The 24519-nt window shown below is 44.7% G+C and overlaps 1 protein-coding gene across 13 annotated transcripts in view; it reads right to left on the bottom strand.

The window, feature by feature from the left end:
- The window catches only part of BFSP1 (beaded filament structural protein 1), a 67322-nt gene that overhangs the window by 19931 nt on the left and 22872 nt on the right, over positions 1–24519 (bottom strand). For 12 of the 13 annotated variants that reach the window (XM_038571552.1, XM_038571547.1, XM_038571543.1 and 9 more), the window contains 2 exons: positions 11186–11246; positions 1382–1477 (listed from right to left, as the gene is read on the bottom strand). In XM_038571552.1, coding sequence (XP_038427480.1) covers positions 1382–1477; positions 11186–11246 — 157 coding nt within the window. Of the gene's footprint in view, positions 1–1381; positions 1478–11185; positions 11247–16170; positions 16539–24519 lie in introns of those variants that run through there. The other variant, XM_038571541.1, reaches the window with a different exon arrangement.

Raw genomic sequence — 24519 nt, 5'->3', positions numbered from 1 at the left:
CTGTACCAGGTGTCTCACCTATACTCACATGCTGCCTCAGTTTCCCCAGAAGCAGATGGTTAGAGATGAAATGCTGTGACCCTGTCACACATGGAAGCCCTAGCCCCAGGGGGTTGGGGTGTGGAGGTGGGGGCCTTTGGGAAGTAAGGAGATTTAGATGCAGTCTGAGGGTGGGGCCCCAGGATGGGATTAGTACCCTCAGAAGAAATGACACCAAAGAGGTGGCATAAGGAATGCCCAGGTGAACACACAGTGAGGAGGCAGATGTCTGCAAGCCAGGAAGAGGGCCCTCACCGGACCTTGACCATGCCAGCACCCCAATCTCAGTGTTACAGCCTCCAGAACCGTAGGAAACAAATGTCCGTTGCATATAAGCCACCCAGTTGGTGGTACTTTGTTTAAAGCAGCCTAAGCGAGCTAAGATACAGGCCCTAAGAGAAGGGTCTGAGTGCAAATAGTTTATTTGGGTGACGATGTCAGTAAACATTATTGGAGGAAGTGAGACAGGAAAGGAAGGGCCAATAAGGAGTGTGTTACAGGTAAGTTACCACTGTGACCATCTGGTGCTCAGGCCCTGTGGGGATCCCCGGGAGCCACACAGGACAGCAGGAGAGAGGGAGCTGGGGCATGAATCCACCAACATGCATCAATCACTGGCTTAGGCTGCTCCCCAACACTTCCCCACTGCCTGGACAGCATCCAGAGGTTCAGCTGCAGATACTGGCAGCTGGAGGGAGCCCACAGGCCACCAGAGAGGTCAGCCCCCAGGACCACGGCCAGGCTCACAGGTCCTCTACAGTTACCCCTGTGCAGGAGAGTCTGCCATTTGCATTTTGAAGATGCAGCTCAGAGTGGGAAGGCTACCTGCCCTGGCTACAACAGCTCCAGGATTTGATTTTTCCAGTACACCACGGCCCCCCAGAGTCAGGCCTGTGAGAAGCTAGTGGGGGTGGGAGGCAGAGCAGAGCACTACATGACAGGAAGTTCCTGAGTGCCAGCTAACTGGTTAGAGGCAGAGCTAATATAGATATATTGCATTTTCTGCATTTCTGCATTTTCTGAGCCAAAACAACTGACAGGTCCTAGCTTACTCAAGATGATCTATGTAAAATTGTTTTGTAGATTGTAACGTACTCAACAGACATTAGTTCCCAAGCCCTGCCCCCAACACACATGCAATTAATTACCTCCTCTTCTGTACACATCTGACTCACTGAGTGCCCTCTAGCAACCAACCCCTCACCCACTTGGTTCAGGGGCAATACACACAGAAGGAACCCAGTAGAGCAGGCTCCTGTGTCAGCTACAAGTACCCTGGCCTTGCCTGGCCAAACCCAAACTGGATTATCTGGGGGAAGGACTTCAGAAGGTTCCTGGTTACCTTTTTGTACCTGTCCTTTGCTGCACTGATATCATCCTGTAGAAACTGGGCTTCGATCTGAAGGCGCAGGTTATGCAGTAAGGCTTCATCAGCTTCCTGCAACAAGAAAATGAGTCACACAACCAAGTCAAAGGGGCCACACAGTGGAGGTATGGGCACAAGGGTGTGAAACCAGCCAGGAGTATGGGCACATGGACCTGCTGGGGGTCTTACTAAAAGGTAGATTCTTGTTCAGTAGGTCCGGGAGAGTGTCTGAGATTCCACATCTCTAGTAAGGCACTGGACCTGGTCTAGAACAGTTCTCAACAGAGACTGATTTTGCCCCCAAGGGGACATTTGGTAATATCTGGAGACATTTCAAATTGTTACCACTTGGGTGGTGGGGTGTGACGGCTGGCATCTAGTGAGCAGAGGCCATGGATGCTGCTAAATATCCTACAGTACACAGGACACAACAAAGAATGCTCCAGTCCAAAATGTCAGTAATGCCAGGGTTGCAAAACCTTGATCTAGAAATATCAGGGAGAAAATCAGGGTATAGTTACATACCAACAGCCTTAAAATTTAAGTAATATCTATATCTGTTCTGTATCTCATCATCAGGAAGTTGAGTTTCTAAGATCAGGAAAGAGTCTTCTGTAAATACTGAAACTTTCGTTTTAATAGTTTTCTCCCAAGGACTGCTGACACTTATCCTGATGCAAAATGCATTTTTTTAAATGACTGCTGTGGTGAACAGTGTTTATTCCTTTAAAGTTGGAAATGACACTTAGGACACAAGGCTGAATGTTCTCGTCCAACATTCTGATAGTTCCCTGACTTTCATCTCATTGCTCTTGTTTAGGTGAACCAAAAAGGCTAAAATCCTACGCTCTTAATAAGATAGTGCAGTGATGGCTGGAACCGCCTGAATACTACAGCGGTCCAGTGTGACATTACCAGCGAGCATTATTTGGGTTCCTTGGGATTGTCACTCTCTGGAGATACCTCTGTCACACACAACTGCCAGTACTTGAGCCCTTGCCAAGTGAATTTTTTACTGACTTGTTAAAAAGTATGATGAATGGGAGCCATGGGCTTTCATCAATAAAGGTGGATATGTGGTTGGTTAATGTATTTAAGACATTCTCCATCCTTGAGAATGAGGATGGAGAGTTAAAACAGTCAGGCATGAGGACTGGCCAAGGTATTTTGAGACATCCCTGCTTACACTACTAGGATTTAGATTCCAGGGAGGCCTTCTGCTTGCATTCCTCAGAAAGGCACTTGATTCCTTAATCATTCCTATAAAAGATGACTGATGTGGGAAGATTTTGATTGTCAGATGCTGATTATAAGGATATCAGAATTCCAACTCCAATGGACCACCTGCCTTGAATGAGCTTTTCATGCAAAGTGCTGCCTCAGCACCTACCACATCAGAGAGCTGGGATTATGAGACTAGAAAACAGGCTGTATGAACTTTGGGGCCTGCATCAGAAGAAATGCTTAATTAAGAAATACATGCCTGTCTGAACTTAGTCTGGACCTTGAGCAAAACTGTAGAGGGACAGCTAATCCCCACCCAACTCAAATTTGAGGCTATTTTATCTACCAAAAAGAACTTTGAATTTATCTTTTAAGATTTTATTTATTTATTTATTTATTTATTTATTTATTTATTTATTTATTTGAGAGAGAGAGAGAGAGAGAGAGAATGCAAGGAGGAGGAGCAGAGGGAGAGGGACAAGCAGACTCTGTGCTGAGCATGGAGCCTGATTCAGGGCTCAATCCCACCACCCTGAGCCATCATGACCTGAGCCAAAATCTAGAGTTGGCCACTATCTGACTGAGTCACCCAGGTACCCCGAAGTTGATCCTAAAAGAACTTTGAAGTTCTACAAAATCAACTAGGTCAATTGGCAACTGCCAGGAATTATCTTAAAGCATCCCTTTTTGCATAGGCTTATGCAAATAAAAATGAAATAAGCTATCTTAATACAGCACTATCCAAGTCTCAAGCATATTTTTAAATTTTCTGGTAGCTCATTAAATAAAATGAAAAGAAACAGGTGAAAATAATTTTAAAAATACATTTTACTGTACCCAATATACCTAAAATATTATCCTTTCACCATGGAATCAATATTTTTAAAGTTATTAATGAGATATTTTACTTTCTTTTTTTTTCAGGCAAGGTCTTTGAAACCTGGTGTGATTTTACACTTAAAACACATCATGATTTGAACTTCCTGTGCTTCCATCGCTCCCCAGAGCTTATAGCTGATGGCTCCCAAGTGGGACAATGCAATTCTACAGGATTAATTTGGGGCACAAAGGAGCATACCGTTCTTCCTCAGTGTCTCCTCCAGGTTTCTGTCCCAAGGGGAACATCCCCAGTTTCTCTCATTTCTGGTTACGAAATCCTTCCCTCTAAATATTCTGAATCCCTTTACAGGTACCAGGGAGGCTAACACTAAGCCACTAAGAAGGGAACCCTTAGACAGAAGGAGAGAAGTACCCCAACCTGGAGCTGGTTCCCTGCCCACTGCCTCTAGACTCTTCTCTGCTTTCCCCAACCTGAAACTGGGCCTCTGCTACCCACTGGGAGATGCAAGAGCATAGTGGAAAATTGCACCCTTTGAAAGACCCACATAGGGTCTGAAGTCTTTTTTTTTAATTCGAAGTAAGAGAACGAACCAAATTACAAAACAGGCATACATGGCTCCAGGAACTGGGCTCTGAAGTGTCAGAACTAAATTAATGTGAAAACTAACTATAGGTGTTCAGTTTCTGGGCTCATTCTCTTGATTAATGAATGACTCAGTCACTGACTTTCGATGAGCTCTGCCCTCAGGATTTAATGATGGGTCCTCAAATCCTGGGTCGCAGGGATAGTAATGCAGAGTCCAGTGAATCCTCAACAACATTGTTTCTTCTTTCAGAAGATGCAGGCTGCCCACCCCTGGAAGCTCCATGGATGCACCTGTATGATCAAGGTGTTAATTACCCCATGAATGAAGTGCGCATGTCCCCCAGAATTCCTGGTGACTGGCTCTCTGCATTACCCAGAACTGTCACATCAGCCTGGTGAAGCCCCTTCATGAGAGAAACGGTAATGCAATGGTAATGCAAAGAAAGCCCAGGTGTCGGGCACCTTGGTGGCTCAGTGGTTGAGCATCTGGCTTCAGCTCAGGTCGTGATCGCTGGGTCCTGGGATCAAGTCCCACATTAGGCTCCCCATGGGGAGCCTGCTTCTGTCTCTGCCTCTCTCTCTGCATCTCTCATGAATAAATAAATAAAATCTTTAAAAAAAAAAAAAAAAAAAGGCAAGGAAGCCCGAGTGTCTTTCCAGCAAGGGGAAAGAGCTGAGGAAGCAGAAAGAGCTGGGATAATTTATAGATTCCAAAGGAATGGCAGCCATGTCTCAATAAGAATTGAAAACAGGGCAGGCCCAGGACTTGAGCGGCAGTAGGTAATGGCTGCAAATGAATTAGTTACTGGGTCTCCTGAGTCACATTTCTGGGAGAGACTTCTGGCTGTGATGGCCAACATGGGTCACATGACCATCCTCTTGACTGATGGTCCTACCAGGACCCCAGTGATGGGAGGGACAATCAAAGTGTGCAGGGATGCAGCTCCACTCCCTTCAGGGACACTGGATTGTTGTGGAGGTGATCCTCTACCCTGGGGACAGGGATACCCCTTGGAGGCGCATGGCTCAATATGGGGCATAATTGGTTGAAGACCTTGAGCTGGTCGTTCTAGATATCCTTCTACCCCCCCCAACCCCCACCCTTATCCCCACCCTCCCACCACACCCCTCTTAAGACTGCTGAGGATGAAGCAAGGCAGAGAATTCTCAAACATCTTCATTTTAACCAAAAATTTGTCCATGACTGACCCACAATCCCCAGAGCCGAGGAATTGGAAATAGTTTCGAATTGGAAATAGTTTCAAGGACCCTTTGTGTCATTACTTATAAAGAGATCAAACACTCACAGTGTTAGAAACAGAAGGAACCCTAGAGGTCATTGGTCCTCAAATGTTTTTTGAATCACATGTGTCATCTTTCAAACAAAATATCCCAGGATGCCAATGTATAGAGGCAAAGCAGAGGCATGCTTCTGGAAGGACATGATCACAGTACAGTAGGGGGGCAGGCTCCCCCACCCCCAGCAGCCCTCTATCCTCAGAGGTCCCTCTGCAGCTCCAAGGACCTGCAGGCTCTGTCAAACATAGCTCAGAATCTAGGGTCTCTGCTTACAGATGGATAGGCTGGGGCCAGACTGACCAGTGGGTCATGCAGCTAGTTAATGGAAAATAATGGGAAACAACAGGACTGGAATCTATCTTGGGCTTCTCTCTACTAGTCAAGATTGAGTGCTGAACTCCCTTTCTTCTTCAATCTTCCTGTGAGGATCACACCCAAACAACCACTCCTGGCTCCCATCAGCCAAGGCTTTAAAACTACCCAGGGTGATCATAAAGTCCAGCTGATATTTATCCTTAAAATAGGGATTACCCAGATGCTTCTGCAGCACATTCTCTTGCTTTGAGGACAATCATCTGATAAACTGCCTCCAACACTCGCAAAGGTGAGTAGGTGCCACTGGAATGTGCAGTTGCTGGTGTGTTGAGGAGAATTCATTTGGAAGTACTCTCTTTTGTTTGCACCAGAACTCAGAAATGTGTGGACGCTTGTGTTTTCATTATGCTTTAGATGCTGTCTGCTGCATTTTCAAAAGCTCCACCAGCAGAAACCTCTAGATTTTTTTTTCCAAATATAGACTCTGGGTCAATAGTCTAATTTTAGAAAACATTCCAACCCTGATATGGTATGTGTTTGAGATCTAGGCCAGCGGTTCTCAAAGTGTGGTTAATGATGACGAGGGATAATGAGAAATGTAAAATGATTCAGAAATGTAAAATATCTGGCCAGTGGGTCAGAATTTCTGGGGTCAGGACCCAGAAAGCTGTATTTTAATATGCCCTCCAGGTGTTGCTGGTCCACACAAAATCACTGATCTAAACCATTTTTTGAGAAAGGGAGTAGAGGGGGTGCCTGGGTGGCTCAGTCACTTAAGTGTCGTCTTTAGCTCAGGTCCTGATCCCCTCATCCAGTGCCCTGTTCAGTGGGCAGCCTGCTTCTCCCTCTCCCTCTGCCTGCCACTCTCCCTGCTTGTGTGCTCTCTCGCACACTCTCTCTCTGATAAATAAATAGATAAGTAAATAAATAAATAAATAATAAAATCTTTCAAAGAGAGAGAGAGAGACTAGAGTAACTAGAGTCCAATGTGCCCTTGAAGAATCCACCTGCCAATCCATTTACAGAGATGCTAGAAATTCCACTAAAAACCCAACTGTCTATATCTTTACCTAGTCTTAAATCCAGCATCCAAGCAGCTGCTCAGGAATGGGTATTCAAGTTCATTGAGATTTCTAGTTAGTTAGGGTTTAACTAAAAAAACACGTCAACCTTGGATGTCAAAAACCTTCCCCAAAATTGTATGTTTGCTTTCCTTCCCGATGCTAAGGCTGGCCTGAGGGTGATGTTGAGTCTGCTCCACAATTCTGCTCCCTGTCTTCCCACTGCCTCATCCTCTCTCCCTCTGTACTCCTGGCTCCTCCTCTGCCCTTCTGTTCTCCAGCCTCCCTATCTCCAGCCTTCTGCCTTCTCCTGAACTCACCTTCCCAGTTCCCTCCCATTCTCTGCTCTGGAAGTTCTTCTCCAGCCCCAGAATCGTTCTTAGGCAAAAGAAGCCTTGTAGCCCTGAAGGTGAAGGCTTCCCACCCCACCTTGTGTTTCCCCAATCACCCTAGTTTCTTGCCCTTTCCTGGATACATTGAAGATATACCAATTGCATGGAAAAGCACATATGGCAGCTTTAGGTTCTTCTTTAAAAGCTGTTTTTAAGTGAAAACCTTTGACAAGAACTTACATCATTTAAAATTTGGAGGATTTTCAAGGAAAAAGGTGAAAAACTTTAAAGCCTCCTTAGTGTTCTTGAGATAAGCAACACTGGGCATTACTGGGACCAATAACCATATATATACATAGACAATAAGTCCTAGAGGTTAGCCAAATGCAGATATTTAAAAGTCATCAAGAATTCTTATTCCATCAAAAGTCTTAAAATCTCAATAACTGTGACTATAGCATGTACTTGGTATGTTGAAGAATTTATTTCAAAGTACCTAGCAAAGAGTGGCTGGCTTTAGCTTATTTTGGCTGTTAAAAATACAGCAGCTCTGTTCTGGAGATGTAAGGACATGGGCAGTATAAACAGATGGATGACAGTTTGGTGAAACCAACAGCAATCTGTCTTGTCAGCATATATTGTGATATTTTCAGAGCACGCTTCAGACTGGGTCAGTGGTTTCTCCAGGACCCCATTTTCCACGGCCACATCTAGGGATGACTCCCTTCTACAAGACCAAAAGAAAGGGGCGCTGATACTGAGCTGACAGTCAAAACCATGTTGATCTGATGTAGGTAGACACTCAAAGATTTGTCAACTCAAATCACTGATATGACCAACCAACAAGATGTGAATGTGCTCTTCCATTTCTACCTTCTCATGTGACCATCTCGATGGGACAGAGAACATGAAGGTCCAGCCTTCCCCTGGCCAACCCCTTGAGCTCCCCTGAGGCAAGGACTGGGTACATGTTGTTTACTCCAAGAAGCCCTGGAAGGGAGGAAGTGATCCAGGGAAAGGAACAAAGGCAATAAAAGGTGTATAATGAACAAATCACCACTGTGCACAACCACGCCTCAGTAGTGCTAAGGACCCCGAGACTGTGGCACTCACCTCTGAACCCTTGCTACGAGATGTGGGGCAGCTGGGGAACTCATCCACCTACCCCCACCCCTCAGCAGCTGAGAGCTGCTCCTGGGGCGCTAACACCCACACTTCTGGACTGGGCCTCCTGCAGATCAGGCAAATCTGCACAGCTTCAGACATGTAGGAAGCTGCCAGTGTGTTCAGCATGTCTGTGGGATAGCCCAGGGGATAAGGATGGAGCACCATAAGCGTGAAAGGGACATTTTTACCCAGAGACCTGCCTTTGTGTCTGTCTCCTGAGAGAGATTCCCTGACTGTCCTTGGGAGGCAGAGAAAGAGCCAAGTACACAAAATATTCCTGACTACGCCTGCCAAGGATGGGCTGTGGGGCTCCAAGGTCATCGAACCTCACCAAGGGTGAGCCTCCTTACTGGCAATGTAGGGGCTGGACTGGGTCGTTCTTGAGGGTAGAATGGATGGCCATAAAACTGTATAAGGCCTCAAGCTACTGCACGGATGCAGCCACCTCCCTGCGTCATGTATGTTGTGCTCATGATTTCTGCTACATCCAAGTACCACCTGTACTATTAGTCACTCCCTATTTTTCTTCAAATTGATTCATTTTTACTTACATGAATTCAAAAAGGAACTTCTTGGGGTCACCTGCTATTGAGAAGGGGTAAACATAAAAACAAATTCACAGCTATTAGACAATTATTCATCCATGTGCCATCTAAAATCACCTAAAATCACCTCCTACTCCACCAGAGTCATGAATCCCACACTCTGGGGAAACTAAGCTGGCATCCATCACATCAAGTACTCTATAATAATAATTGTGACAGGCAAGTCACATACACTATTATGTGACTTCATTCTTGCTATGCACATTGACAGACATCCACTCCATGATGGTGGCAATTATTATCGCTCCTACTTCAGAGATGAAGAAGCTCAGAGAGATGAGGCAGTTCACCCAAAGTTTCATAGATACTCAAGAGTGGCAGTCCTATTATCAGGCTGCTTTCCTTGTCTGGACCGTACAGCTCCCTTGTGGGCAGAAGTGTGTTTCCCTGGACCCAGGGAATAGACATGCTGATGCCTGTGTTTGCTCTGGCCCGAGTTGCTGGTAGTAGCATCTTTCCCCAGAACTTCTGTAATATTCTCATGGGACTGATGCTTCAGTTGTCCACATTCCCATCACAATATATACAAAGGTGTTACAGCTGTGTTCTCTGGGGGAGAAAATAGTGGGAGGCCTTTCCTTTACCTAGCATTATCTCCAATACCCTTTTCTTCTACTGAGAATATGTATTGCTTTTGTAATAAGAGAACAACAACAGAAGGCTGGAGCTTGTTTTTAAATCCAGTGTTACTTTCCACCAACACTAAAAAGAGGGATGACATTCTTTCTCCCTCTTCTATGAAGAGTGCACATGATGGCACTGCATGAGTGACAACCTTAGGAGTTTAAGGCCAGAGGGGACCCTGTTTGCAGTGAGGACAAATACAAAGTAAAATGTGGTGGTTCTGGAGAGGAGCTGAAACTGGCATCTGAGTGAAGGGTGTCAGGCACCTATGTCCCTGGAAACCATGATCCATGGCAGCCCCATCCGGCAGCCTGGGATCAACCACCAAACACAGGAATGGGGATGAGCTATAAGTATCAGCAAAACAGCTGGATGATATCTGATGCTAATAACACCCAAATCCTAGCTTAACCTTTAATAGGCTTGGGGCCATCTAGGTCCAACTCAATACAAGACCAATCATTGAGCCTGGGCACTGAGGGCTCTTCTAAGCACACTCACCTCCACCTTTGTGCTTATATCTGGGGTACTCACACAGTGGCTGGCCTGAGACAATCTGTTTTTATTAACTGACCTTGCTAATTACTGACAGCACACAGTGTCCTAGTTTGGACAATACATTATATCCCCATGCAGGGAAGAGCACAAAAGCATCATGTAGTAGGTAACATACACAAAGCAAAATTCAGTTTCCCTAGATTGTTGTTTTAACTTTCCCAGCAGTTAGCAGACTCATCCCAGACAAGAGAGGTTGGACAAAGCCAGGGACTGGCAAATATCCTGAGTTAAACTCTGACTATCTGAAGTGGTTACCTGGAGTGCCACATGGAGAAGAATCCTAAGGCCACATCTGGGCACAGCAGGGAAAGGTGCTGTGTTTTATCAGTAGTTCTGATGAGGAATTACAGGTATAGAATGGAGGGGAAGGGGGCAAGCAGCCATGTGCCCTAAATAAGCAATCCTTCAATGAAACAGTCTCTATGGGTCTTTCTGCTCGGATATTTGAGCTCTGAAATGACAACTATTTGCCATCCCTAGTTGTGGCCAATCTCTGAGATCCAGGATTATTCCATTTGGTAGTCAAGTTCCCCTAGCTAGAGCAGAAAAGCCAGTTAGGATGATGTTGGAGGATCTGATGAAGGAAACTCCCTGCAAAGGAAAACCCTGCAGTACTCTGCAGTGGGGTCTCCAACAAGAAGCTAAGAATTCCTGGTGCCCCCCACATGACTACTCTCCAGATTCCCAGAGGGGAGAGCTTCAAGGGAAATGGCAATTTCTTCCTCTCTGAAACTTCTTCCTCTGTTCTCTGGGAGTTCTCTTGCAGAAGAGCAATCTCAAGACTCTCAGCCAACGGAGTAGAGACATCTTTGCATCCCAATAATCACTGGCCAAAGCAAGTTCTCTAAGTTTGGTGTATTTGGGACCAGTACACCTGAATGACACAACCATAGCTGGTCACTGTAATGCTGCCATATTTGGATAGCCTAGAGCAACCCATAAGCTCAATAGCCTAGGGTTCTCTCCAGAGACGGGGAGTGTTGAGGGAGAGGAGTGTGTGTCTTGTGTGTGTGTGAGTTCACACAAAGACTTAGTTGAAGCTATGAACCAAGAAAGAGAGTGACAGCAAAAGAAATAGGTGAATCCTAAAAGGACACAGAGAGAAGCTGTGTGACAGTCATTTCAGTTACTAAGTTCCGTTCTCAAACTCAGGTTCATGCTCAGCTCACCTTGTTAAGCCGTTCCAGCATTTCTTTTAGGAGCAGTTGACATTCACATTCATTTTCATACCTGCAAATGCGACACAAAAGCAAAAGTTGGACAGCTTCCATGATTCCATACGTGATGATCACACAATCAGTGTTAAGTTTCATCTGAGATGTGTGCTATGCCAGCTCTTCAAGGAGAGGTCCCTAAGGTTAAGATAGAGGCTAATACTGCATGTGGAGCCTGCCGCTCCCTGACCTCTTCCACAGCATGGTGCGTGCAGAGTGGTGCCATGGCCACCACACATGGGGGTAACTAGGAGTGGTGAATGGACCAGGAGTCCCCATCCTGGAGGCCCATCCCCCCACCCAGCCACCCCAAGGAGGAAGGAGTCGTATCTCCACACACCCCTAATCCAAGCACAGTAGTGCCACAGAGACTGGGGCCTGCCCTCCATGACCTACAACAAACACCATTAACCTGACCTTGTTTGGTTTACCTACACTATTGTATTAACCCACATATGTGAGTTTTTCTGGATTATGCCATTTAATCCTTACAAAACCCTGGAAGAGAGCAGTTATCATTGTTCCCCATGTGAAAGATAACGAAACTGAGGCTGAGAAACTGCCCACGATCTTGGGCAGGTGCTTTGAACACCTCACCCTCACTCTCTGCCCTCACCCCTGCACACCGAAGGCCTCCTCTGAGGCAGCCCTCAACCTCTGACATAAATACCTCAGCTCCCTTACCCTCAGCTGGGACAACTGAAGTAGTTCTCTACCTGGCAGGTGAGCTCCAGATGCCCACAATGTTAACTTGCTGGATAATGCACTCAGTATTTTCTGCCTTCCCCTCCTGTCTCACTTCCTCGTTCCCCAACCTTGCTCCTTAAGGACCTTCCAAATAAGCTACTTGCCCTTAAACCCCTTGATCAGGCTCGTCTTCAGGAAGATTCCAAACTAAAAAAAGGGGTGGAGTCAGGACTCACACTTGAATCTGACACCAAAAACTATGCCCTAATTTTCACACCACACTGCCTGGGTCAAGAAGGGATGTAAATATACAGAAACTGATAAAGCAGCAGGTATTAGGAATGGAAGTAGTTTTTCCTTCTAGTCATCTTCTTCCCTGGACTCGTAGAACATGATAGGGATCAAGGAGCCAGAGAGACGCCAGAAATCATTCTGTTCAGAAAGAGTTTCCTTCTAGGGGGAATTTCATCCCCTTAAGAAAGAAAGAAGGCCCCTTGTTCCCTGTAAGTGGCCCCCAATATCCAGCCTGGTTTTCTTCCAGGAATCAGGGCCCTTGATGTTTGGAGGGCACAGGCTGCCCAGAGGGAAGACTACATTTCCCAGCCTTCCTTGCAGCCAGGTGTGACCATGTAACTAAGTCCTGACCAGTGGGATGTAAACCTAAGTCTGTGGCAGCCTCCAAATATCTTTGGTAAGATATGATGTGGATGTGTCCTTCTGCATCCTCTCCTCCATCCTGCACCTGAAACATAGATGCTGATTCCCTGAAGGAAAGGCAGAGCCTTCTGAGCCTCAAACACCATACAGTGGCATGTTGAACTGCTTGCTAGGCGAGCACAAGACAGACACAAACTTCCATCCTGGATAAGCCAAAGTCACTTTGGAGTTTATGCCATTTGTGGTTGAAACTAATCCTAATTAGCACTCAGCCCAACCCACAAAGCTTGGCTGTCAGGGCCCTCGTACACCCACGCCATAGGCACAAGTCAAGTATCAAAAGAAGTGCTAGAAAACCATGCTGCTGTGTCCTCAGAATTAAAAGAGTCCTGACTACAGGGAAGAACAATTAGGAATATGTGCCCTGTGCACAATCCCAGTTCTAAGGCTACCTAAGAAGCTCAGCTATAACCAGAAAGCAAAATATGTTTGTACAAGTTTTACATTTCCCACCAGGATGTCACATTTAGCAATTTCTTTTGTGTGTGGCTCTAACGGAGCCAGAAATTATTTAATGGCTAGTTACCCATTAAATGGCTAGCTTTAAGAATAAAACTATTAACAAAATCCAAATTTTCTCATTGCTCTTTCCTGCTAGAAACACCTAGGAATTTCTGTAGCTTAAAAACATGTTTGATAAGTAATGAAATAACCTGTTACCGTGGGTAATTTTCATGCTGTCTAGATATCAAAGACAAGTGATTTCATAATAAAGAGTTCATGATAAATTCATATATTCACATAAGTGAATATATAAATGAATTCATAAAGTAAAAAAAATTTTGGCTTCGATCATCTGATTGTTTTTACATAATTATTTTTGGTTTGTAGCAATCTGGACAATTGACTGTATTCATCAATGTATTTTGGTAGTTTTATTCGTTTATATTTCATTCTTGCTTTATTTTGTCTTCATCCGGTGTGCTGAAAACCTGATTTTGAAATTATTCAACTGTCCAAGTAGAGAATATGCCTACCAAGGCTGCATATAACTTCCCACTTCTGCACTATTTTCACCTGGCTTTCACTAGCCATCAACTCACCTCTAGGAATGTAAAACCAAACTTGGTGTGTGTATCATTTTCACTATAATTTTTAAATCCCAATACCTCAGTCGGAATATCAAAGTATCTTCAAGGTGGCAATGGGAAGGAATAAATTAAGAGGAATCACTAAATAAATCACAGAGCCTGAAGGGACAGCTCCATGATGGACGTCTAACTCAGAACCAAGTGAAATCAGGAAAAGATGAGGAAAACTCAACATGGCCATTCCTTCAATGAGGGGCTTAAAGGGTCCTGCTCACCCAGCCAAATCACAGTAGCCTGGGGCCTAATGACTAGGTGCAGATCATCTGGGGGGCACCTGGGTGGCTCAGTGGTTGAGCGTCTGCCTTTGACTCAGGTCGTGATCTTGCTTCTTTCTCTGCCTATGTCTCTGCCTCTCTCGATGTCTCTCATGAATTAATAAGTAAATAAATCTTTAAAAATATATAAAGACCCCCGGGGATGTGGGGTTTCCTGCTGGCCCATGGAGCTGCCTTGGGTGTCTGAACCAGTGTACACTTCCCTTCGCTTCAGAAAACATGAGCTTCATTTGAATGAGATCCTACCCCTGGATCTCACTCCACAGGAATCCAAGAATGGATCCAAGAAAGTGGAGGGTAAGAAAAACCGAGTTCAAGACCTGCCACCTACAGGCCCTCCCCAAGCCTCAGTTTTCCCACTAAGTGCTATAACAACAGGTGGATTTCCCTATCCCTTCTTCCAGCTCCAAATCTGTTTCTATGGATCAAACCCAGAAACAAAAGGACTGGTGAGGATGAAAGCAATGAGTATGATCTGATAAACATGCTCAATACACTTTGTTGAATAACCTGCCCAGGATTCAGATTAAGGACATAAAACTCAAACATAGAGCATGTTTGGAGAAGACTCTCTGGCTACCCTAAACCAGGGGTCCCCAAACCTGGCTGTTCACTGGAATTACCCATGGAGCTCATAAAACTTAAAATTTCTGGGCTGCACCTGAGGTCCAGGGTGGGGCCTGGACATCTGGATTTTTAAGTTAATGTATATAACTTTTAAATGAATGAATCTCTTATGCGGTTAGACAAATATTTTAATTACATTAAAAACAACTTCCATTAAAAATTTCCACTGCTCCCCTTGCCCTGTTCCTACTCCCCTCTTCATATGTAACCAGTGTCATTGGGTTTTTGAGTATGTCTGCTTCTGTTCTTTTTCCTTATGCAAGCAAAAATTCTACTCTTCTCCCCTTTCCCTTTAAAGTAAATGATAGTAATGCACTATTCCCTGTTGTACAACTGCATAGCATCTCACTGCGTAAATGAAGCCCAATTTGTGAACCTGTCTCCTAGGACTAGGCATTTAGGTTTGTTCCAGGCTACTGCAGATTACACTGTGATGTGGACATGCCATTTTACACCTGCTGGAGCACCAAAGAATAAATCCACTGAAGTGGCCCCTGCAGAGTAAAAGAGCACATGCATTTATAAGGTGGTGGTGGCAAATTGCTGAGCATCCTTTTTTCTTTTTAATAGTTCTTCAGGTGATCTTATATCTTCTTCAGTCTACGGAAAGAGGGGACCAGACTCTGGACCAGGGTTTCTGAAACTTCAAGCTTAACTCCATTTCCAACCAGCTCCTGGGTAATGGCAGTGCTGCTGGTCCACAGACCGTACATCAAGTAGCAAGACCCTAGAGGGCACACATTGAAATAATTTCCAGGTATCATCTATGATGCGGTAAAGATGATTAGACTTAGCGTGCCCAAGACTTGAATTCCATCCCAGGGCAGGGATACACTAGCTAAGTGACCTTGCCCCAAATCTTGACACTGTCAAAGCCTTACTTTCCTCATCTGCGAAACAGAGGCAGGATCATCTATTATACGATAAGGCTGTGAGGATCCAACAACATGGATCCATCTCTAAAACACTGCGCTGAGCAAAAGGAAGCCAGACGTGTAAGAGCACGTGCGGAGGATTTCATCTTTGTGAAATTCCAGAACACGCAAAATTAATCTAGGTGACAGAAATCAGTACAGCCGGGGCGCCTCCGGGGATTTCTGTGGAGGAGGGGTGCAGACTGCCTGGGAGGGGGTGGGAGGGCACATTCTGGGGTGGTGGAAATACCCTGCTTGTTTTAGGCAGTTACAGGGGTGCAAGCATTGTCAAAACTCATTGAACTATGCCCTTAAAACCTGTGTTTTTTTTTTTTTTTTAAGATCTTATTTTTAAGTAATCTCTGCACCCAAGGCGGGGCTCGAACTTAACCCCAAGGATCAAGAGTGGCATCTCTACCACGGAGCCAGCCAGGCGCCCCCAACCCCGTGCATCTCATTGCTTGTACCTCATACCGAAACCTGACAGCACAGGTCAGTGGCGCCCCTCCGCGCAACCTGTGGGGCGCCCGCGTAACGCAGAGGTCGGGGGCCGGCGGGACGAGGGCCGGGGCCGCCCGCCCGGCGCCCGCCCCCGCCCCCGCCGCCCGCGCCCTCCCGCGCCCGCTTACTTGCTGCGGAACTCGTCGAGCGCGCGCTGCGCCTCCGCGCCCTGCCGCTCCAGCCGCGTGCGCTCGGCCGCCAGGTCCCGGGCGCGCTGGCGGTTGCCCTCGACGTGGCGGGCGAGGGCGTCCTCGGGGCCGGCCAGCTCGCCCAGGCGCTGGAAGGCGTCCAGCTGCCGCCGGAGGACGGCGTGGCGCTGCTCGAGCGCGCGGGCCCGCTGCACGTGGGCGGCCACGCGCTCCCCGAGGCCCTGCAGCGCCGCCAGGCTGGGCGCCGCGCGGCCCTCCACCAGGCTGTCGGGCTCGGCGCGCGGCGCCTCCTCGGCGCGCTCGTACTGCTCCTTGCGGGTCTGGAAGACGTAGCTGCGCCGGTACATGGCTCCGGTGCGGGCGGCCGCGCGCGAAGCCGGCTCCCGGGGGCCGTGAGCCCGGGGGGGGGGGGCCGCTAAATAAACCCCGGGCCCGGCCCGCGCCCGCCCCCGCGCCGCTGGGAAGTTCCAGAGCCGGTCAGCCGGCGAGCTCCGCGCTGGGCCCAGCCCCCCGGAGAATAAAAGAGCAGCGGGTCCGCTTTTGTGCGCCGGATTAGCGGACCATACAGCCCCGGGGTTGGAAGGTTAAACTGGGCAATGGGGCCTTTGTTCTCAGATTGTTAAAGCCTGTTGCTCTGTGATTGAATGGAGGGTCAGGAGGACAAGAGAGGCCCGACTGCTTCCTCTGGGAATTGTGAAGGAAGCCCAAGGCAGCTTGTTAAACTTGGACTAGCTCAAAAGGCCGAGGACCCCTCGCTTTGTCTCCCCTCTCCGTCAACCTCTCAATTATAGACCTTTTCAACACCAGTTTCTTTTTTTCCTGATTACTTAAGCAGCTCTTTTGCATAATTACAGCGTGACAGTAGGAACCCTCCTTATGTTAGGGGTTCTTAACCACGGATGCAAAATAAATGGCCCATCTCGAAAAACTGTGATGTGTGCTGCCAGCAAGTTCTTTCTAACACCCATGCATATTTATGGGAAAACGTCCTTTGTACAATAACTTAAGAAACAGATGCATGGTTATCATGATAACCATGCATATAATATTATCCTTGTTCTTGTGGATTCTGACATCCTTTCTGGAGCAGGACAAATGAGTAGAACTCCACCAGGGCATTGGCATCATTGATTCTTTGACCTAAAGAAAAAATCCTTGCAGCCTAAAAGATTTAACAAATTGGCCAACTCTCAATTACAGAATATGAAAGAATTTTTGCCACTATGTTTCATTTTATTTTGTATTTTGGAAATAACAAAGCCAGGCTTTAACAAATTTAAAACTAAGTTGTGGGTGTTGAAAGAAACTAATAACTGTTGATGAAAATGTTCCTAAATATAAATATTTTGTAATATCTCCAATTTAAAAAATCATTACAAAAGGGCTGTCTTCCTAAAAATAAGGATTAGCAATACTGCATAACAACTGTATAGATTGCACATAAGTACATAGTTATACTACCAATTAAAGTCATAGTTATCAAAGATCAAGAAAATGACACAGATCTTTGATGAGTTTATTATTTCTCTAGAAAGACTATAAGATAATGTAATGAATTCAGTCTAGGATGAATCTAAGGTAAGGTCGAGAGTTGTGGTGGTGGTGTGGTTATTGTTCTGTTTTCTTAAGCCATTTAAAAATACGTTTTATAATCAAATCAGGGAGAGCCACATGAGTATTTTTTTTTTTTTTTTGTAGATACACGTATATTATGCTGATGGCATGGTAAATTGGTTTCAGGCTTCCTAGAGAGCAAAACCAACACAGAACAATGGCTACAAAAGCATTCATTCCCTTTGACAACGTGTATCAGTCAGCCATTGCTACAGAACAAACTGACCCCAAAACTAGTGGGATACAAGAAGAAATATTTAACACTACACTCCCAGGTCTTCAGGTCAGCTGGATAACTCTCCTTCGAGCTGCAGGTCTTCCAGTCAGCTGGGGCAACTCTGCTCCGAATGTCTTTCATCCTCCTAGAACTAGCAATGACAGAAGGACAAGAGAGAGAGCCCAGCCACACAGTCTCATTCCAAGCCTTTGTTTGCAGCTTGCTCGCTAACATCCCATTTGTCAAAGCAAATCACATGGCCATGGCCAAAGTCAAGACACAGGGAAGAGGCATGGTCCACCCGGAGGCCATGGCAAGGGTGTGGGTGTGTAACTATTACATTGGCGTGAAGAATTGGGACCAGCAACCCAGTCTACCACACATAGTAATCCCATTTGAAAAATAGATATCCCAGAAACATAACAAAGGAAAAAATATTATTTCAACTTAATCCAGTAGAATAAACAGTTAGGAAATATTTACTCACAAAGCACAGTCTCAGGGAGATAAATATTGAACAAAGTCAAGTCCCTACCCTCAAGGAGCAGGGAGACAAATTCCTACCCAACTAAATTAAAACACACAGAAATCTGGAATAAGTTCTGAAATAGAGATCTTACCAAAATGCTGTGGATTTTGTACCTAAAAAGCAGCAGTAAGTAGTGTGTAGGGTAGATAGAGAAGTTAGAATGACAGAACAGCCTAAACAAGGTGTGAGAACAACTGATGTGAGGTGCAGTGGAGTGAGCCATGTGCTCCCTGAATATGGAGAGTCTGAACTGAGGAGAGCCTGGCAAGAAGGGTCCCAAAAAGGAAAGTTTGAAGAAAGGGCTGGGCTTCCCATTAGTTGCAATGGCTTGAATGTGAGCATCGTCTCCACTCCTTTCCCCAAGCCCTACCAAAAATGGCAGCAAAGAATTTATTTTTAGATTAAAACTCCACAAAAGTAAGGAAGAAAAGATCACAGCGGACAAGATGTATCAACAAATTTTCAGAAGGCTGAACAGAGAGATTGGTGGCAACTGACACAGCAGAGTGGAAAAAGTCGAAATCTACATGCCACAGAGGAGACTGGGAAAGAAAAATTAGCTGGTTTATACCAGAGACTCTCAGAAAAGCTTAGGAACTGGATGTACCAGATACAATAGAAGGTGGAGGCGAAGAGTAGAGTTGGAAACCAGAGCGTTAACCCAAGGCTTAGGAGCACGTAGACTTTCAGGTCTCCTACCTCATTCCTGCACTGCAGGCAACTACCCCACCCCCTATCATTGACAGGAGATAAGAAGTTATTCTCTGATGAAATTGAACAAGAGAGGTCATGAGTTCAAGGTCACCAGGCACAGCTAAGGACAGGATGAAAGCTTACTGAAACAAAGGAGTTAAGGGAGCAGATGCATCACGAAGGATGTGCTCTATAATCCCCATTTCCATTTACCCCTTCACTTCCAGGATGCTGGTCACCAGGCATATATTTCCCCAAGCAGGATTTGGGATTATTCTCTGGAGAAACTGAGTGACTTCAGAGAAAAAGATCACCAGCTATTGAATTTGGAGTGTTGACTAAGTTAGCTTTTGTTTTGAATGTGGGACATGGTTGTATGGTCCAAGGTTATTCAAACCCAAGCCGTTGATCATCAGACTAAGACCCATTTTATAATTAAGTTTTACTTAACACAGAATAGGATTTTTAAGTCTCTCTCGGTTCGATTTTTGTTTTTGAAAGTTAGTATTTTTCTCCAAAGGTATAGATTCTCTAGATTTGTATGATTTGCATTGTCCTATAGCAGGACAATGGTACTATCATGATATCTTGCTCCCATCTATTGTTGCTCCCATCTACCGATGCTGTTAAAAATGTAAATATTTCTGGGGCACCTGGGTAGCTCAGTTATTTAAGTGTCTGCCTTCAGCTCAGGTTGTGATCCCAGGGTCTTGGTATTGAGCTCTGCTGAGCAGGGAGCCTGCTTCTTCTTCTCCCTATGTTGCTACCCCTGCTTGTGCATTCACACTCACACTCTCTCTGTCAAATAAATAAACAAAATATTTTAATGTAAATATTTCTTATTGGAATTTTACTATAATTAGCAGGGTTTTCTTATGAGAAAAAGATGGTATAGTTAGCTACTTCTGTGGGATATTTGGCTGGTTTATGACTTCGGAACCTGCTGTTGAATTTTTTAAGTGGCTGTAAAATATGACAACCACAGCTGGATTTCCCCTCTACTTGGTTATTTTAGTTTGGGTTCTCCCAAAGCACAGGTTGAAAAGAGTTAAAGTGCAAGTAGTTTATTTGGAAGGTGATTCCAGGAAGCACTTGTAGGGCAGTAAGAGGGAGATAGGGAAGGCAAAACAGAGTTGGTGATAATAAGCAGGTCTCCATGATGGGGAAATGCAGTTTAGTCATGCTGGAGACCTTGAGAGACAGCTCAGAACAGGTACCTTAGGGCAGCCCGAGTGGCTCAGCGGTTTAGTGCCACCTTCAGCCCAGGGGATGATCTTGGAGACCCAGGATCGAGTCCCACGTAGGGCTCCCTGCATGGAGCCTGCTTCTCCCTCTGCCTGTGTCTCTGCCTCTCTCTCTCTCTCTCTCTCTCTGTCTCTCATGAATAAATAAAATCTTTAAAAAAAAAAAAAAAAAAAAAAGAACAGGTACCTTAGAGCTACCCCACCCAACAGTGAATGAGATGGAGATTTACCCACCACTCCCATGGCTGATCACAGGGCACTTCTGGCCTTGCCACAGGACAGCCCAAGTAGGCTCCACATGGGCTGGGCTGGTTTGATGATGCCCTGTGGGGAAAAGGCCCCAACTGCTGGCAGTGGGAAGATGCACCAGAAAGAACAGAAGCGGTTGAGTGCTCAGGGGTGTAGTCAGGACATCCACAGCAGTTCCACAATAGTTCCCCTTTAGATGAACAGCACTGCTCATTGCTCTTGCCAGACCCTGTATGGTTCCTATATTTCCCGGACTCACTTTTTCCTGTCGAAGCAGATAGAAAAAAGACAGAAACAGGCAGGAATCTGTTTCTTCTATGAAGCTTGTGGAAGCATATACGGGTAATTTGTTTCTTCTATGTGTGGAAGCTTCATAGAAGAAACAAATTACCCGTATATGCTAACATTTTCCTACTTGTTAAAATCAATAAAAACTAAATGTCTATTATATTCATTCTGCTTTTGTTTTACAAACATTTTGGGGGATATTTTGTACTAATTTGCCTTTTGATCAATATCATAAATACCATCTTTTATAGGCTCAACTTATTTGAATTAAGCATAATCTTCACTCTGTTTATTTTATGTGGATGTTATTCCAGCATGGTCAGTGGAAGTCCCGCTGACTAACTTCTTTGTCCTTCCAGCACTGCCCTACTGGTTTTGAAAGCATCCTTGCTTTTTAGAAATGAGATATTCTAGAGATAGTCTGTTCTTCTCATGCTCCAACATGGAATCAACTTCCATCAAGGGAGTTCTGTTTTCTTTAGCTGAAGAAGTGACTTTGAGGGCAATATCTGGGCACTAGGGATGCATATACAAGTTGGTGGTAGGTAAGAGTCCTGCTGCTATTGCTGCGGTGCAGCCACTTTTAAAAGAGATGGAGAGCTGGGGCACCTGGATGGCTCAGTCAGTTAGGCATCTGACTCTTGATCTCGGCTCAGGTCTTGGTCTCAGGGTCATGAGTTTGAGCCCTGCATTGAGCTCTATACTGAGTGTGGAACCTATTTAAAATTAACAAAAAAGGGGGATCCCTGGGTGGCTCAGTGGTTTAGCACCTGCCTTCTGCCCAGGGTGTGAACCTGGAGTCCCGGGATCGAGTCCCACGTCGGGCTCCCTGCATGGAGCCTGCTTCTCTCTCTGCCTGTGTCTCTGCCTCTCTCTCTCTGTGCCTCTCATGAATAAATATTTTTTAAAAAGAATATTTAAAAAAAGAGATGGAGAGTAAAGCTTGAGAGTTCTCATCACAAAGAAAAAAACACTTTTTCTGTATCAATATGAGATGATGGATGTTAACTAAACTTACGGTAATCATTTCACAATGTACATAAGTCAGGTTGTTATGCTGTCCACTTTAACTTACACAGTGTTGTATGTCAATTATATCTCACTAAAAATTATATATCACTGGAAAAATTGTTTATTTTATTTTTTTTTAATTTTTATTTATTTATGGTAGTCACACAGAGAGAGAGAGAGGCAGAGACATAGGCAGAGGGAGAAGCAGGCTCCATGCACCGGGAGCCCGATGTGGGATTCGATCCCGGGTCTCCAGGATCGCGCCCTGGGCCAAAGGCAGGCGCTAAACCGCTGCGCCACCCAGGGATCCCTGGAAAAATTGTTTAAAAATAAAATAGATGGAACCAGTATATATATGAATTCATGCCTGTTATTGAAATTTATCTATTTACTATATTCTACTTTTCTTGTAGTATGTGGCTTCATTGGCTACTAAGATTTTCTTCTAGTCTAAGTCTCTAAGGAAAAAAATGAAACTGACAAATTAACGGATGCATTTTAACATGTAGAAATGAGTTTTGTAGGAAGCTATGTATTTCTCTTAGAAAGCTTGAGGAGATTAATGACAAGTGCCTAGACAAATAAGCAAACAAAAAGCAAAGCAATTAGTAACTACAGGAAAAACAAAAAATTGAGGACAGAACGCAATATAAGTATCCTATTTGACTTGGTGGAAAAACCATATATACATGGTCCTATTGATGAAACACATTGATTTTTCTAAAAATGCTGATATAAATAATTAGAAGAATGAGGTTGGTAGTAAGAAGGGTATATGTGTAAAAAAAATTCATCTTTTGGGATGCCTGGGTGGCTCAGTGGTTTAGCGTCTGCCTTCAGCTCAGGGAGTGATCCCAGGATCCAGGATCGAGTCCCACATCAGGGTCTCTGTGAGGAGCCTGCTTCTCCCTCTGCCTATGTCTCTGATTGTCTCTCTCTCTGTGTTTCTCATGAATAAATGAATAAATCTTTAAGAAAATTCATCTTTCATGGGGGAAAATAAGACATAAAATCTACAATTGATAAACCAAGAAATAACAGTATTAGCTTATTATAGAACACAAAGTTATAGAGTATTTAATATAGCTTTAAATGCCAAGGGTTAAAAATGTATATAACTTGAATACATAACTTATCATTTTGTACTTGGGGCTTATCCTCATAGCCTCAGCTCAAGTCTTTCTCTCCCACTAGCATGTGAGCTACTTAAGAGCAGGTGTCCTGTGTGAGTCATCTATCTCCCAGCACTTGTTTAGTGCCTGGAACATAATAGGGGTTCAGAGCGTTTCAATGAATTTAATGGGGGAGTGCAGAGGGATAGAGTAGAGCAGAGAGGGGAGGGACAGCACAGAAGGCAACTCTTTTTCATTATAAAATTAAACTTTGCAGTATTACTAGACTTTAAAAATATTTTTATATACTAGTTTGGTTAAAAATACTAAAATTAAAAACATAAGGCAAGTTCGTGACTCATTCTATATAGTCTAGTTTCTGTTGCAATAACAAATAATCTCCCCATCTAAGGGGCTTAAAACAGGGTTTGTTTGCCACTTGTGATACATGCCTATCCAAAGAAGGACTACTTGGAACCTCTACTTCCTATCATTTCTCTCCAGCATACAGGCTGTCAGAGCTGCCACCACCTGAAACATTGCTGGTCATCATAGAGGAAAAGTGAGAGCATACTCTGGCTTATAAAGTTTCCACCCCATCCCATCCCATTGGCAAAAGCAAGTCACACAGCCCCACCTAACTTCCAGTATTCTAAGAAATGCAGTCCTTCCATGTGCCTGGAAGGAGCAAGAATGGGCATATTTGTCAACAATCCTCATGACTACTCACTAGTGAAAGATTTTTCGGTAGGAATGGAGATCATATGCATGAAGAAGAAATCGTTGCTGAATGAATTTGCTAATTCAAGAGATTGTTGGGATAGATTCCATAGGGTTTGAAGAATGATCAGATATGGAAGAGGTACACTAAATGCAGCTGAATGGCACTAGTTTGGGGGTGGGCCTGGGAAATGGGTGTTGTTAGAGTTAGAAAGCCAAGAGGTTAGGTTCTGGTCCCGCCTCTTTGGCAAGTGACTTAACCAATCGAGTTTCTACAGGCACATTGTAAAATGCATATTTGCATCTCTTACGTGAAGAGGGTCATCATACATCATACATTCCAGCTGATGAAGAGAGTCATCAGCTTACCTGAGATGATTCACGTTTACGCCTTTATCTCAGTGTAAGTATAGGCAGCACCCTCTTTGACTCCAGAGTTTCTTGGTTTGTCTGGGGATATGGCCAGACAATATGGGGACATTGTCTTATTCTGGCCCACTTAACCTGAATATCTAGTCTGACTCTAAACATAAGGAAACATCTATAGAAACCCAAAGTAAGAAACATTTTATTAATAAAAATAGAAGGGGATGATATTCTTCCAAGATGTTAATATCATAAAAGAAAAAAGGAGACTAGAGAAATGTTTAA

The sequence above is a fragment of the Canis lupus genome, chromosome 24, assembly GCF_011100685.1.
Source record: "Canis lupus familiaris isolate Mischka breed German Shepherd chromosome 24, alternate assembly UU_Cfam_GSD_1.0, whole genome shotgun sequence".
NCBI classification, from domain to species: Eukaryota; Metazoa; Chordata; class Mammalia; order Carnivora; family Canidae; genus Canis; species Canis lupus.
This window is presented reverse-complemented; position numbering and strand designations above follow the sequence as displayed.